Raw genomic sequence first — 16,841 nt, forward strand, 5'->3', positions numbered from 1 at the left:
ATCTAAGGCTCTCGCTGATATTCACTGCATAAGACAATGAACTGCAAGACGAAAACAAACACGATAAACATCATGAAAATGCTCCGTAGTTTGGTCTTTCTCCTAATATTGGGCTGAAAATAATTATTAAATGATCAACGTCACTCTTGGCTGTACAAATACCACAAATATCAAAAAGAAAACTGACAGAGAAAATAATTAAGTACTAAATGAATGTACAGTATAAACTCATATAAAGAACGTGCAATTGCAATTATATACTTTTGATAGTTCCCCCAAAAATGATCATTTGCTGAATATATATATATATATATACTGTAAAAAAAAACTGTTATTTTACGGTATTACCCCAGCTGCCGTAATTTTACCATTTTTTTTTATCGTGATTTTTTTTTCTTCCGAATATTGTGCACCAGTGAATCACAGGCAACAGAACAAAGGAACACGACTTAAGAGTCATTATGATTTTACCATGACAAGGATATATGAATTTAGTGAATAAATCAGATTGATTTTATGCAGATAAAGCAATACTGAGGCAGCAAACTCTGAAATAAATCATTATGTATACACATTATACACAGAGGTAACACACTAGTGGCTAATTTAATAAATAACATTAATAAATAAATAGATTTGACATTCTGTATGTTTGCAACACTGTTTAATTAATCTGACATGCTCGTTACCTGTGATCATGTCACACATCCAACTGATGAATGGAAGAAAATATGAGGCATTATTAACAGATGAAAAAAAAAACAATAACTTTAAATCTCTGAAGTGCAAGGGTTTGTTGTGTTTAAAATCACTAACAAGAAATGAGAGTCTGTGGAAACGTCCGAACTACTGAATGGAACTGAACCCCAATTATTACATTACTGAATCGAATTACAATTTGATTTACAATATGTGCAAGTAGAATTAAAATTATGTTCAAATAGATTCGTATAACTGCTAAAAGATCAGGTTTTAATAATTTATTTAACGCTTTCTAATTACCAATGAACATGTTCATACACTCAGCATATTGGTTTTGGAAAAAGTCATCTTCTGCTCATCAAGGATGCATTTATTTGTTCAAAAATACAGTAACAATTTTTAAATATTATTACAATTTAAAATTCGGGTTTTCTACATAAATATATGTTAAACTGTAATTTATTTCTGTGATGCTCCGCTGTATTTTCAGCATCATTCCTCCAGTCTTCAGTGTCACGTGATCTTCAGAAATCATGAAAATATGATGATTTGCTGCTCGAGAAACATTTCTGATTATTATCAATTCTGAAAACATTTAATATTTTTGTGGAAGCCAAGACACATTTTTTTTTTCAGGATTCACAGATGAATAGAAAGTTGAAAAGAACAGCATTTATTTGAAATATAAATATTTTGTAACTATAAATGGCTTCATTATAAAATACATCCTTGATTAATAAAAATATCAATTTCTGTCAAAAATAATATAAAACCATAATGATTGCAAAGTGTGAAATATGCATCCAAAATTTTTATACCAATAATAATTATTTATAAAATCATCTGAAAACAACGTGGCATCATTTTGTTGTGCTTCCTGTCATTCAAATACAACTCACTCGCAAATTAAAAGGCTCTTAAAGGGACAGTTCGCCATTAAATTATAATCCTTCACTCGTTCCAAACCTGTATGGCTTTCTTTCTTCGTTGGAACATAAAAGAAAACATTTTGAGAAATGCCTCATTTAATTGAAAGTCCAATGTTCTTTTGATGACAGTAAATTAATTTTTGTGTGAAGTGTCCCTTTAAACTCTGTGTTTCACACCATAGTCTCTGGAAGTATGTCTATGCTGTCTGATGACAGGAGTTGCCATATTTGCCACTTCTCTGTTGGCCAGTCTGGATGCTGACAGGAAGTGACACGTGGCTGCATGGACACAGCAGGAAGTCTGTCGTCTGGTTTGGTGGGAGCTGCGAGTGCGCCCTCTTCTGATTGGTCAAATGTAGTCCGGTGGCTCGATGCGATTGGATGCATGCATGCTTTACATTCAGCAGGGACATTCGTACGGGACGCTTGCGTCTCATGCACAGGTTTCGTGTCGCTTTCATCATAGCAGAAGACTTCAGAGGAGGCGCGTTTATACAGGTGTCCGTCTGAACCTGAAGGACAGGAACACATCTCAAAATAGACATCATTTATTTATTCCAGATTGTTAACTATTAACTAAGAGATACAACCATTTAAATGATACGTTATGTGTTCTGGTCATTTTTGACCCCGGGGAAATATATATTGAGTGTCATCAGGTGCAAAAAATACTTTTGTAACATTATCTATGAAGGTAAATAAGTGTCAAAACTTAACTTAACGTAAATATATTTAGCCTCACAAACACACGAATAGTAAAAAAAAAAAAAAAGCAACTACATATTTTCCAGTTTATGAAACTTTCTGAGTTTTAAAAACGAAAAAAAAAAAAAAAAAAAAGTCTTCTTTTCTGAAGACTTTTGTGATACAATAATACAGAAATACAAGTATGTGGTGCTCCTCCAAAAGTACTAAAGCTGACATGCATAGTTTTTTGTTATTTTTTGAGTTGGATCTCACTGCTGAGGTTCGCACAGACAGCATCAGTTATTCCTCGGACTGACGTGTGTTTTATCTCGTACCTGTGAGGAGTTTGTCATGAAGTCCTGACAGAAGAGCCTGTCGTGTTCGCCAGATATGAGCCTTATCGTGTATTGTTTCCCCTGAGGACACAAGAATATTAATTACTGACACCAAAACACTCACAAAACATCATTTCAAAACATTTATAAGGGAGTATCACATGAATGCAGTAGATTTTGTGCTGTGATAAGTTCAGTAAATAAATAAATAAATAAATATATGTATTATTAAATACTGGAAAATATTCATTAAAAAATTACTTTGAGCCAGTGTGATTTTAGTCTGTTTGGTTTACTATTTCATTTAGCATTAAAATAATATTTTGTTTATAAAATAATAACAATTATGATACAATAGGCCCATATGATTTACTTTAGTGCTGTAAAAATGTGTAATTTTAGCATAATTTAATATAATATAATGCAGTTTGATTTAGTGTTATTGACTATTTTTGCATACTTTGTTTTTATACTCTTTATTTATGTATGTATTGGAATTGTGTGATAATACAAAATTGCAATAAAATAGTCCCATATTTAAATATTTTTTTTAATGTAAATTATTTACTGTAATACTGTGAAAATTTATAATATTCATATAATTATTTATAATTAATAATGTTGTTGTGTTTTTGTCATTTTTATGATTTTTTTACGTCTATGTTGTTGTTTTTTTTAATTAATTTTTATTTCAGTTTTAGCTATTTTAGTATAAGTTTAAATTAAAAATAAAAATAAAATGTTTTCTTGTGATCTAATGGAAATAAAATAAGTTTAGTTTTTTATTTTTATGCTTCTAGTTTTGGTTAACTATAATAACACACCCTTGGCTTGACCCACCCTAAGAAATAATTACTCTTTAATAAAGTCTTTATAAATTATTGTAAATTAAAAATGATATATATATATCTTTATAAAGTTTTTTTTAACATTTCCACCATTTTTCGAGAGAAAATGGTTGACTTTTTGTGACAACATGCCCCAGTGTCTTAGGTATGTTGTCGTATTATATGGGGTAAGTTGTCACAATGGAACATGAAGTTAATAAAATGTGTAGTTATTGAAGTAACTAAACTGTAAAATTATTATCTTGGCAACTAACTGAAATTATAATAATTTAAGGGTTTTTAATATATTATTTTGTCTCAGTTAAAATGTATTTCATTTCAAGTGATGAAGATTTTCTCTGAATTATAATAACCCTGAAAATGACCCAGTTTTTTATTTTTTACCCAGTATCAGTAGTACAATTCAAACAACAAACTCTATTCAAATGAACTGAGAAGCTCTTGTGTGATTCAGAAGTTGAGCTCTAGTTGCATGACACCTGAGTTCCTGCTTACTGTATGTAGTGCATTTCAATCATGTGTTCAGCATCACTGACGTCTCTTCATCAGTGAATAAACGCACCGGTGCCGGCTTGTGAGGGTGAGAGGCAGAAATTCTCTGTGTTGTTCCTATCGAGAGCATCTGAGGGCCTCTGATCCTCCGGTCCTGATGCATGAAACCACTCAGAGAGCACCGGAGAGTTGTTATCGTACGGAGAGATTTCTCCACTGGAGCTCTTCACGTCTCTGCAGGACCACAGAGGACACAGTGGAGCTGAGCACATCATTCACAAACCTCACAGAGCAGTGTTATTACTCTACTAGGAATCATCTGAAGAGTTCACTTGCAAAAACCCTGTTTTTTCATTGTGCATTCCAATTAATCTCAATTAAACTGCACTTACTCTTACTTATAATATAATAATAAAGATAATAATATGGGTCCATATAAATATATGGCCCATTTCATTTACTGTAATGCTGTGAAAATTAATACTTAATTATTATAATATAATATAATATAATATAATCCAGTCTGATTCATTCTTACAGTTGTGATGGGCCTAATGACTCGTCAGTCATGTAGCTGGATGTTTTAATCTGTCATGTGAAAGATCCTGGTGTTCAGAAGAGACACAAAACTCACTTACTCACACTGTGGTGTTTTCCTCCTCAGCAGATAATCTACCACATCACTGTCTGTGTCCAACAAACTCAGCAGAAGCTCGTTCTGCAGCTCCGCCGAGATCTGCCGGGACAAATCAGATCAACACGTCCCTTCAGGAGTCTTACCAAACCTCTGGAGTCACGGACAAAACACAGCTGTGGCCAATCAAACCACTGACATATAGGTTTAAAGCACAGTCACAAGTGCTTTAGGTTTGGTGGCTATCAAACTCATTACAAGGAATACGATCGTTTTACATTTAGAACATATTAAGAGAGTCAATCCAATGCACAGCCAGCTCAAGGTGACTTTAACGAGCTCATAACAATTAGGAACCAAACTTTCCTTCATCATTTGAGATTACAAAAAAAAAAAAAAGAAAAATGCTTGATCTATGAGGTAAATATACTCTAATTTTCAGAAATCAGAACTTCTTCTGAAATGGAAAGACGAACATTTCCTGAAATTAAGCTCATTGAGAATCTGTCTAAAACCATGCATGTTTCTATTAAAAAAAAAAGATAAAATTGTGTGAAAAATGTGATATTTAAAAACATAAATATGTAATTATTTATATAAACATCATATTAAATATATAATTAAACCGGTAAAATTATATCATTACTTAATCATGATTAATAACATTGGGACTATAATGACTGATAAATACATAAATGTGAAATTAAATTAAAAAATAAATACAAACATACATAAATAAGTTAATAAATAATAATAATAATAACATGTACAATATTACTCCTTTAAAGGAAATTGTGGACCATAATAATTATTAATTTGTTTTTCATTTTGCATGTTTCTATTCTTATCCTTTATTCAAATGAAAATGGTCCAAAACATCTCAGCAGGCCTTTTTTGGACATGCCAGAGGACTGTGCTGGAAAAGCAGAGCATTTCAGTGACCTCAGTGATCCAGCGCTGAGCAGCATAAACTAGATCTCAAGCACTTTCATAAAACTGTCATAACAACCGTGCATAGAAGTAGTGATTTATTTTTATTGTTGTATTTTCTTTGGCTGAGCACATTATGTCGGCGGAGGGCCTCGCTGTGCATTTTTCGTGTGTTATGTAATGGGACGGTTCGTACCTTGAAGAGGGACTGGTGCGTGTCGATCATGTGCTGGACGACGCTGATGATGGCGGCGCTGTCTTCCATCCGAGCCGAACTCTCAACGCTGAACTCCTTCTCTGAGCTCTTCTGCTTGTGCAGGAGGTTCGGCCCAAATATGGTGGCCAGGTTCAGTGACGTCATTTTATTACCAATCACCTAAAGTAGAACAGAAGACCAAACAATGTGTAAATCAGGCAAAAACATAAATTAACTCATTTACTTCCATACGTGTAACAAACAGACTCCGCCTCCTAATTCCGTAGCCCCACCCACTGATTCGCACATGACACCGAAGGGAAATACCAAGCGGCAACCTCCCGCTCTCTCTCATGAAACCAACAAGAAAGTGACTAAAACTGCTATTCATCGACTGGCCACCAGATGCTGGCTCTAAAAGGGAGTCAGTCCCATAGACTCCCAATGGTAAAATGCCCAACTTTACAGCAGACAAAACATTATGTTTACCGCCTGGTACAAAAAGTGTTTTTTGTCTTTATAACAAATTTTGCACTTCATGACATATGTGTGTGGGAGGGGGGGGGGGGGGGGGTTGAATTTAACATTTAAATTATATTAAGCCTTAAAGAACTTCTAAAGATAAACAAACAAACAGTTTCATCAGTAGTTGTGTTGGATTTCTATTGGAAGCAGCTTTGGGGAACATTGTGATTGTTCTTATGAGCACTAAATGACTGATGTATGAGATCACTGCTTTATGTCATCGGATTCCTGCTGAAATAACAAGCTGTTATCCATCTGTGAGTTACTTTACTTTCCATCCATCCTCTTTACACACACAAGCTAAAAAAAATCATACCTCATTTTAGCTGTTTGATAATATTTGACATCATCCCTGTATTTATGTATTTGCTTAAAAGCGTGATTCTCCAGAGGAGAAATAATTTCAAGCAAACACTCAGGTTTAATCAAGAAGAAATAACATCTTTTATTAACACTTGTTTTTACTAAATCATTTACACATGAAAGATTTAATAATTGATTGATTGAGACAGAAAGTTTTACTCAAAAAATTTAATTTTTAAAAGTATGTTTTATGAGAAAATACTTTTTAAGTTTTTCTACCTCATATTTCCATGTTCAATTCAATGTTACTTGCAGTTTATATATATATATATATATATATATTGTATGGATCCTGTATTTTATGCATATGTATTCCTTAATACATTTTAAATCAATATTTAGTAATTTTAATCTACACTCAAAAAAAAAAAAAAAAAAATCTGATTCTGTTTTAATGATTTAATTAACTTTAATAATCAAAAAGCATGTCAAACAAAAGCAAACTTTAATAGTAACAAACTTTAAATTATATATATATATATATATATATATATATAAATATATATATATTCAGCTTTAATGATTTAATACATATTTACGATCAAAGAAAGTAATCAAATAAAGGCATAAAACCTTAAGATTTTACTAAATGACAATGTAAATAAAGTGAAAATTTCACAATGTCTTTTAGGATTAGAAATGTAATTCCCCTTGCTTGTTCTTTGTTTCTGTATTTTTATTTATAATTATAACATAATATAATTTAATATAACCTAAATAATGTTTTTTTATATATTTTTTTCTCTGCTTCATAGTTTTTTATATGCATGCTGTTTTTTTCTTATGCAGCTTTTTTTTTTTTTATCCGGTTTATGTAAAGTGCTTACCATTAGGTGTGAAATGCTATATACAAACTTGCCTTGCCTAATTACTTTTTTTTAATGAATTTACTAGAAATTTGAAATTTGAGTGGAGATTCTTTGACCACCATATTTTTTTGTTTTGTTTAATATTTAGTTTACAATTTGATTAAAAATAATTACAAAGAAATGGCAAATAACACATTGAATTAAATGTAATATTTTGAAGAAGAAAGACTGGAATAGTAAAACATAAAACAAAAAAATTGTGGTTTTATTTATTAAGCAGTTTTTACAGTGAATAAGGGCTCGTTCACACAGAAAGCGTTTTTGCATTCAACTGCGCTGCCTTTTCTGTAGTTTTTCTATGTAAACATGCACAAGATGGACGTATTATTCATCGTCTCACACGACATGCCAATTTAAAAACACAGTGCTCACTTTGAAAGTAATTCTACTTTCAACAAAATGGGTTTCTAAAAATGTAAAAAAAAAAAAAAAAAACGTGTCTTGTGTGAATGGCCCCTAACTATGTTTTTTCTTGAAGTTTAATTGCGAAGAAACTCTTATATTCACAGGACATGAAAAAAGAATACTAATACAAATATTACTAATACAAATATTAATACAAATGAAACAAATAAAACACATTGTAATTGCCACAATTTTGCTTAATTGTATAAATCATCACAAATGAACCACACGACTCACCTTGTTTCCATCAGCGCCCTGTGAATCCTCCGCGTGATTGGCTACGTCTGACAGGAAGTGAAGTAAACACTGAAGGGTGTCGCTGTTGCAGGCGGGAAGCAGACAGACGAGCAACTGTATGACCGTGTGCTGATCTGCTTTATCTAGAGCTTCATGCAGAAATCCCATGTACAGAGAAGATGAGTGGAATGAAGAAGAATAAAGTGTTGATTTATTAAAGGAATAGTTGATCCAGCAATGAAAGTCTGCACATCCTCAGGCCACCTATTCACTTCAATGGTTACATTTCTCCAAATCTGATGAAGAAACAAACTCACCTACATCTTGGATGGCCTGAGGATAAACAAACTTTCATTTTTGGCTGAACTATTCCTTTAAGTATGATTGTATCAGCATTGTGTTTCTTACATGTGCAGCTGATAAATGGCGAGTACAGTTCTCTGGTCAGCAGAGGATCAGGCATGTCTCTCAGAAACTCTTTGAGCAGTGCTGCCACATCATGAACACTGTGCCGCTGGTCCAGAACAACCTCAGCACCCCGATCGAACGCTTCACGCAGCTGAACATCACAACAAACACACCGTCAATACCACAAGGAGAGACACCTGTCTTTATAGGGTTCACATACTTTTTCCACCAATGAAGTTGCATCAACTGTGATCATTAATGCATGAGGATTTTTAAAAATTATTTAAATTCACACAGATTAATTGAAATTAACCCTCTTGGAAGGTTTGTGTACACCACAGCATTATCAAGAACAAAGTTTAGCAAAATTGACTTTGTGAAGAAACTGCAGCGGGCTGAAAAAACGTAAACGTAAAAAATACTAAACTACAACTAACTAAACAAATAATTAAAAAATTAAAACAATATTTACTTTTTTAGAAAAAAAGTTAAATAATTTATTAATTTACCTTGATGTCACAATACAAAAATAAATAAATAAACAAATAAAAATAAAATAAAACAATAAAACAAACAATTTTAAAATAAAATAAAAAAGATAACATATCTAATCTGTATCTATTGTGTACTGTGACCATTAATTATCAACAGAGAAACATAAACATGCAAATGTGCAGTTAAATTATTAAAATATTCACTTAATAACATTTTCCCATCATTTGGGAATCCCTGGTCTAGACGATAAAATATTTTTTATGATGAGAAAAATGTAATATATATATATAATATAAAATACCAAGTAAAATATAATAAATAAAGGTTATAAAACACCCAAAAAACACAAAAAACCTTTATATTTTAGTATATTATAAACATATGAATATTATTCATTTTTAGATCATTACAGTACATAATTTAGGCCTATTTTATTTTAATTTTTTATTATTATTTTATTTACTATGTCAAGTAAAAAAAGAGAGAAAAAAAAGTAATAACAATTTTATTTATTTATTATTTATGCATTTATTTATTTTATTTACCTTTACTGACATATTATTATTATTATTTATTTATTTTTATTATTAAATTATCAAAATATTTTGCTTTCATGCGTTCTGATTCCCATACGTAACCCATACGTAACCGAGATGTTTCCTTTAGTGTCAGTAAAAAAATAAAAAATATATATAATTATTATTATAATTTTTTTATGCATTTAGCAGACGCTTTTATCCAAAGCGACTAACATTGCATTCAGTATGTAATATAATTATTATGTATTTTAAAAAAAATAAAGAATATATTGTTTCTAATGCATAAAACATTTATTTCTCACCTGTCGAACTCTTTTCTTGGAGCTTCCAACCCGGAAAATGCCCACAGTCTGCAGACCTTAACAGAAGCAAAGCAAATAACCGGCACTGTTACGTCAACGTCTGCACGGAAACAGTCTTAAAACTGTGTTTAGACTACGCTCAGACTAGTCCGGCTGTTATTGTGAACTCCGAAGACCCCAGGGAATAGAAACGGAGAAGTTTTTTTCCCTGTGTTGACGCTCTCTATTAAAACAGGAAGTTGGGGCGGGGCTTATCAAGTCATAAAGATGACCTCAATCTGACAGATGTGAATTTAGATTTGCGGGGCTCCTTCAAACACATTTCATTGCACCTCTGGGTGTACAGGAGGAGGCACTGACCATATTTCTGCAGGTGTTGGCAGCAGCTGTCCAGCAAGCGTGGCACCTGTCTGTAGATGGGGTTCAGGCTGAGCTTGGCGTCGCTCGTCTTCTTCTTCTCGCTGTGTGACTCCACAGGCGTGGAGAGCTGAAGAGCCTCCAGCAGACGCGAGTGACCGTCGTCCAGATCAGTGATGCAGTCCACAGACACGCCGCCCTGCAGCAGTAAAACGCTGCGTTCATGAACAACTTCTGACAGCGCTTTTGGCTAAGGCGGCCAGTTTGTAACATATTAATATCATTGCATTATCAATAGCATTGCTTCATTCAATATCTCCAGCAAATACATCACACTAAATCATCATCCCTGTCTGTCATGAACAAATCAAGCAAATATTTACTCATGCTTTCCGTTACAGTTTCAAAACAGTTTGGTTCATAATGACAATTTGATTCTACAAAAGATTTTTTTTTTTTTTTTTTTTTACACAGAAAATTCAGTAGATTTCTAATTAATTAATTATTGATTCTTTAATGTGAGGTCTAATTATAAATTTGACCTTTTTTTAAATCTAAAACAGCATTAACCAACAGTTTACACAGGTAAAGTAACTAAAAGTGTGTATAATAACATTTATAGTTATTCATTCTCACGTGAGAAATGTGTTATTTTAGTGTCATTGATATACTATGATAGTTTTTGTTAATATTTTAAATGTTTATTTTTACACTTTCCGTTTTCACTTTACTACGGAGCCCCGCACATAACATGCAAGAACAAATAGTAGGCTAAATTGTGCGCACAATTTACTAATTCGTTCCCTCAATGTACTAAAACGTGCACACGATTACTATTGCGTTGCCTCGATTTATTATTTCTTTCACTCAATAAATTGTATAATATAAATCGCAATAATAAATCGAGTGAACCCAATAGTAAATCGAGGAAACGCAATAGTAATCGTGTGCACGTTTTAGTACATTAAGGGGACGAATTAGTAAATTGTGTGCACAATTTATTTATTTTTTATTGCATGTCATGTGCGGGGCTCCATACTTTACTTTTAGTTAAAGCTTTAGTAATGTTTTTGTAATTATTAATTTTTTTCTTTGTTATTTTAGTAATTTAACTTAAAAAAGGAAAAAAATAATAATAATTGTAAACTAGGTGAAATAAAGTTTATATATACTGTATATATACAATTTCAGTAAACCTTTATTTTATATCAAGTAACAAATTGTAAATTTTATTGTTTTAATTTAAGTTAACTACAATAATACTGGCATTTATCATTTGAAGCATAATAGTTATTAGAAATATTAGACAGTAGAAACTATACAAAAATAATTATAATAATAAACGATGAAAATAATTGTCCAATGATTTAGATAAAATAGCTTTGTGCAAATGAAGCAGAATAAATAAATAGACAAATTAATAATAATAATATTAATAATAATCGTTAATTTATTATTGTGTAAAATAGTTTAAATAATTATTATTGATTTATTATTGTGTCAAAAATATTTTAATTATTATTATTTTTGATAATTTAATTATCGTGTCAAAAAAGATTTAATTATTTATTATTGATTAAAAATTTATTTTGTCAAAAACATTTTAATGATTATTAATAATACTTATAAATGTAATAGTGTCAAAAAATGATTTCATGATTTAGTATTGATTATAATTTTTTTTACACTATCAAACTTGTTTTAATGATTATTATTAATGGTTAATTTTTTATTTTGTAAAAACATTTTTCTAATGATCTTTAATTTATTAGTGTGTAAATTTTTTTTAATTGTAATTATTATTAATTGTTATTAAGTTATTATTTTTTGTTAAAAAAAGTTTTAACGATTATTATTAGTTATTATTCATTTATTATTGTGTTCTGCATATCGGTTATCAGATATTAAAAAAATATGGTAACACTTTACAATTCGATTGGTTCCATTCGTTAACATGAACTAACAATGAAAATAATTTCTAAAGCACTTATTAATATCAGTTAATGATAATTTCAACATTTAAATATTATAAATATTAAATATTATATTGTAAATATTATTTCACACCCTTGAGCTAACATGAACTAATGATGAATAGTTGTATTAATTATATACTATAATTATACTGTAATGAATGCATTGTTAGTTAATGTTAGATATGCATTACTAAAGTTAACGAATGGGACTTTACTGTTACTGTAAGTGTTACCAAACAGTCTGGTGTACAGGAAGTAATACTCTACCCGTCTGCGTGAGCGCAGCAGCGTCTCGGGTGTGTCGGGTGTTGTGCCCTCATTGGGAGTCTCGGAGGACGAGCTGAGGGACGAGTTACTGCTGGAAAGCTCCTTGTTGGTGGATCTGCGTCCCATCAGGTGCAGGAGTGAAAGGACTCGATCCGCTGGACCCCGCTGCTCTTCCTGCAGCTGCTTGTGACGCCGGTCGTTCACAATCACCTGCGAGAGCGGCACGCCGAACGCCTGCGGATCTGACTCTGAGAGAGAGAGAGAGAGAGAGAGACACAGAGAGAGACAGAGAGAGAGACAGAGAGAGAGACAGAGAGAGACAGAGAGAGACAGAGAGAGAGACAGAGAGAGAGAGAGAGAGAGACACAGAGAGAGACAGAGAGATTTGATTTGATTTTGAATCACTTTATTTATCAAAAGAATACCATTAGTGGTAATTATAAACCACACAGGCTAAAAAAAACAAAAAATAAAATAAATATATATATAAAAATACACAACACAAAAAATACTCAAACCAATAGATTTCCAAAACACAAAACATTTTCCACCACTGAGCACAAGACATTTTCGTAACCCCAAATGTGCAGGAATTCCTCCACATTATTTGTGATGCTGTTTAACATTCTCACAAAAATTGTGTTTGCATCAGAGTCTAAAGACCCCTCTGTCTTATTTCTTCGGCTAATGTAAATTGCCATTTTTGCTTGTCCAAAGAGAAAGTTAAACAATTGGCATTTCATTCTCCCCTTTTGATTGTACCTAAAGCCAAAGATGAAGTCTTGTTTTGAAAAAGCTTCTCCAAACAATTGGAACATTTGCTGTAACAGCTCGAATAAAAAAGACAATCTAACACACTCCAAAAAGCAATGAAAGACTGTTTCTCTGTTTAAGCAAAAGGGACAATTATCATTAACATTAGGGTTGATCACAGAAACAAAAGCATTTACAGCCACACAGCCATGCAGTACTTTCCACTGTAAATCTCCAATCTTTTTTGTCAACGGTGGTTTATAGATCGTTCTCCACACAGGTCTGATTTCACTGTTAACCTTTAAATGAGCTCTCCAAGGAGTATCAGCTCAACCATTTAGTTTGTTTTTGTTCAAAATTTTAACAAGTATGTTATACATTGTTTTGCCCTCCATAACATCCAACTCGTTAGTGAGAGTCTCACTGAGCTCTAACAGTTGACCAGTACAGTTTTTAAAATCAGGAGAAAGTGACAAAACAGGAAAAGAGTCTTCAACATTTGATTGACAAAAATCATTACAAGGACTCTTTAATAAAGAGAGTTCAGTTTCTGTGAGTTCACACTTCAGAGCCTTAAGCATCTGATTCAAAAGCCTGGTGGATCTAACTCTCACAAGAGAAGCCAGACCATCAGAATCAGTTAAATTGGGTCCACATATGTTAACTACATGTCCCAGAGTCACTACCCCAGCAGAACGGAAAAGCTGTAGCACAGAATGTCCTGTTGTGCGCTCAACATTAAAGCGGGATCCATATAAAATTGGCTCTTTCAGCAGCCACGAAAGGGAAGTACAGTCTTCTGCTCTTTGTTTAATAAACAGCCCCCACACTGTGAATAGTCCAAGGTAGAATTTAGGGAGATTGCTTATTTTCGAGGCATTTGAGTCCATCAAAAACAAAGACTCAACGAGACCCAGATCTCCTCCTCGGCTTAGTATTGTCCGAGCCAAAGGTCTCCAAACAAGGTGTGCAGGTCCAGTAAGGAATCTTTGAATAAACTGGAGTCGAAAGGCAGCCCCTCTACTTGCAAGATGAATAAGACCTTGCCCTCCATCTTCCTTTGACAGAAAAAGAACACTTTGAGGAACCCAGTGCAGACGATCCCAGAAGAAGTCTACAAGTACTGACTGTATTTTACTAAGCAGTTGTGTTGGAGGTTCCACACAAGTCAGACGGTGCCACAACAGAGGCCACCAAGTTGTTGATGATTAAAGTCCGTCCTCTAAAGGACATGTGTGGCAAAAGCCATTTCCATTTTCTTAAGCGTCCTTCAACTTTCTCAAAAACATTTTCCCAATTTTTACATACAAATGAGTCATCACCAAGATAGACACCAAGGTATTTTAAACCATCTTTTTTCCACACTAACCCACCAGGTAAGACCAGCTCTTTGCTCAGCTCATCACGCACGGCTAGTGCTTCACTTTTTCCCCAGTTAATTTTTGCTGATGACAAAACACCAAAGTCATTAATAGCTTTTTTAAGGGAATTAACATCATTTTGTTGATTAACAATGACAATGACATCATCAGCATAGGCCGATAGTTTAAAAATTGACTCACAACCAAGAAAAATAACACCAGAAAGGGACTGTCTTAATTTATGCAAAAGAGGCTCTATAGCAATAGAGTACAGCATTCCAGAAAGTGAACAACCTTGTCTGATCCCCTTTTTGGACCTTAAAAGGAGCGCTTAAACCACCGTTGATCTTTAATAAGCTCTCAATGTCACAATATAAAACCTTGATCATGGCTATAAGATTAGAGTCGAAACCAAAGGCTTCGAGTGTTTGCCACAGATATTGGTGTTCGACTCTATCGAAAGCCTTTTCTTGGTCTATTGAAATCAGACCAATTTCATAGCCTAATGAACTGGAGAGGTCCAAAATATCCCGAATTAGGAAAATATTATCAGATATCAATCTGTTGGGTATACATTAGGTTTGATCAACATGAATAATATCTTCCATCACTTTTTTAAGTCTCATAGCCAACACCTTAGACAAGAGTTTGTAATCGGTGCAGAGCAGAGCCACAGGTCGCCAGTTCTTAATTTCTTGTAAGTCCCCTTTTTTAGGGAGGAGTGTAAGAATTCCTCTCCTGCAGCTGAGTGGTAAGTGTCCTTTGGTTAAACTGTCTCTAAGAACAACCAACAAATCCTTGCCTATGATAGGCCAAAAAACTTTGTAAAAGTCCACAGGAAGGCCATCGAGGCCTGGAGCCTTTCCATTTTCTAGGCTTTGTAGTGCAGTATGTAGCTCCTCAGCCGAGATCCTTGCCCTAAGCTCTGCGTTGGCTTCCTCCGTGACCTTAGGCAGGTTCTCGTAAAAGCACTGTGCCACCTCTGGATTTTCTTGATATTCTTTTTTAAACAGCTCTTCATAAAAAGTCACTGCGCACTTACGGATTTCTTCAGACTCCTTTAGCAGCTGTCCATTGCTGGACCGCAGAGAGTGTATAAGTCTTTTCTGTCCATTTTTGTGTTCTAAGCCAAAAAAGAAATGGGAAGGTGCATCCATTTTAATCACGTTTTGAAAGCGGGAACGTACAAGGGCACCTTTAGCAGAAAAACCCAACAGATTTGACAGAGCTGATTTTTTCTTTTTGAGAGCTTTAATATGTTCTCCATTTCCTGTGAAATCTGCCAAATCTTGCAGCATCACTATTTCATTCTCCAGGGCTTCCATTGATTTAGTCATATCCTTTGTGACATTTAGAGAATACTGTATACACAGCTGTTTAATCTGAATTTTTCCTATGTCCCACCATTGTTGTAAAGATGTATACTCAGACTTTGTCTTTGAATAATTGTTCCAGAAAAAATTAAAGACCTCTTTAAAAACTTTATCAGAAAGTAATGTTACATTAAAGTGCCAATAAGTGCTCTTACATTTCACATCTTTGATGAAAATTGAGACTTGTACAAGAAAATGATCAGAAATTCCCACTGGATGTATTGAGCAACTTTTAAGAATATTAATTTGATGCTTGAAACAATAAAATCTATCAAGCCTAGCCATAGACAGGACATTATCTTTGACATGAGTCCAAGTATATTGATGTTGAGTAGGATGAAAAACTCTCCAAACATCACTCAGATCATGCATTTGAATTAAACTAGTTAAAACTCTCTTACTAGGTCCATGAGGTTCTGGATGGTTTCTATCTAAGGATGCATTGACCGTGCAATTAAAATCACCACCCAGAAAAAAGTAACCATCATTGTTACTGTTATTAATAGCAGTGTTCAGAGTGTTAAAAATAAAAAATAGCTCTTTCTATGCCTAAAGTTGGAGCATAAACATTGAAGAAAGTTATTCTAACATTTTCAAACACAGCTTGTATTTTTAACAAACGGCCTTCAATTATTTCATCAATATCACAAGAGATAGGTCTAAAATCTCTAGAAAACAAGATGCCAACACCACCACTGTTACTACTCTTGTGACTGAGGAAAATTTCCCCATCCCATTCTTTCCTCCAAACAGCTTCATTGTCCTGTGTACTATGTGTTTCTTGCAAAAAGATTACATTTAGCCTCTTACTCTTGAACAGATTGAAAAGAGACGCTCTCTTAGCATCCTCCCTAGCAC

At 33.2% G+C, this 16,841-nt stretch overlaps 1 protein-coding gene across 1 annotated transcript in view; it reads right to left on the minus strand.

Moving 5' to 3' along the window:
• Nucleotides 1-1,051: 1,051 nt before the first annotated feature.
• LOC132153227 (rho GTPase-activating protein 6-like) overlaps nt 1,052-16,841 on the minus strand; it is a 40,442-nt gene continuing 24,652 nt past the window's right edge. Inside the window, exons 4-13 of the mRNA XM_059562582.1 lie at nt 12,497-12,744; nt 10,257-10,452; nt 9,897-9,952; nt 8,561-8,711; nt 8,153-8,301; nt 5,754-5,933; nt 4,632-4,729; nt 4,064-4,227; nt 2,654-2,734; nt 1,052-2,143 (exon numbers count right to left, since the gene is read on the minus strand). Coding sequence (XP_059418565.1) covers nt 1,803-2,143; nt 2,654-2,734; nt 4,064-4,227; nt 4,632-4,729; nt 5,754-5,933; nt 8,153-8,301; nt 8,561-8,711; nt 9,897-9,952; nt 10,257-10,452; nt 12,497-12,744 — 1,664 coding nt within the window. The 3' untranslated portion in view covers nt 1,052-1,802. The remainder of the gene's footprint in view (nt 2,144-2,653; nt 2,735-4,063; nt 4,228-4,631; nt 4,730-5,753; nt 5,934-8,152; nt 8,302-8,560; nt 8,712-9,896; nt 9,953-10,256; nt 10,453-12,496; nt 12,745-16,841) is intronic.

This window comes from Carassius carassius, chromosome 11, assembly GCF_963082965.1.
Source record: "Carassius carassius chromosome 11, fCarCar2.1, whole genome shotgun sequence".
NCBI classification, from domain to species: domain Eukaryota; kingdom Metazoa; phylum Chordata; class Actinopteri; order Cypriniformes; family Cyprinidae; genus Carassius; species Carassius carassius.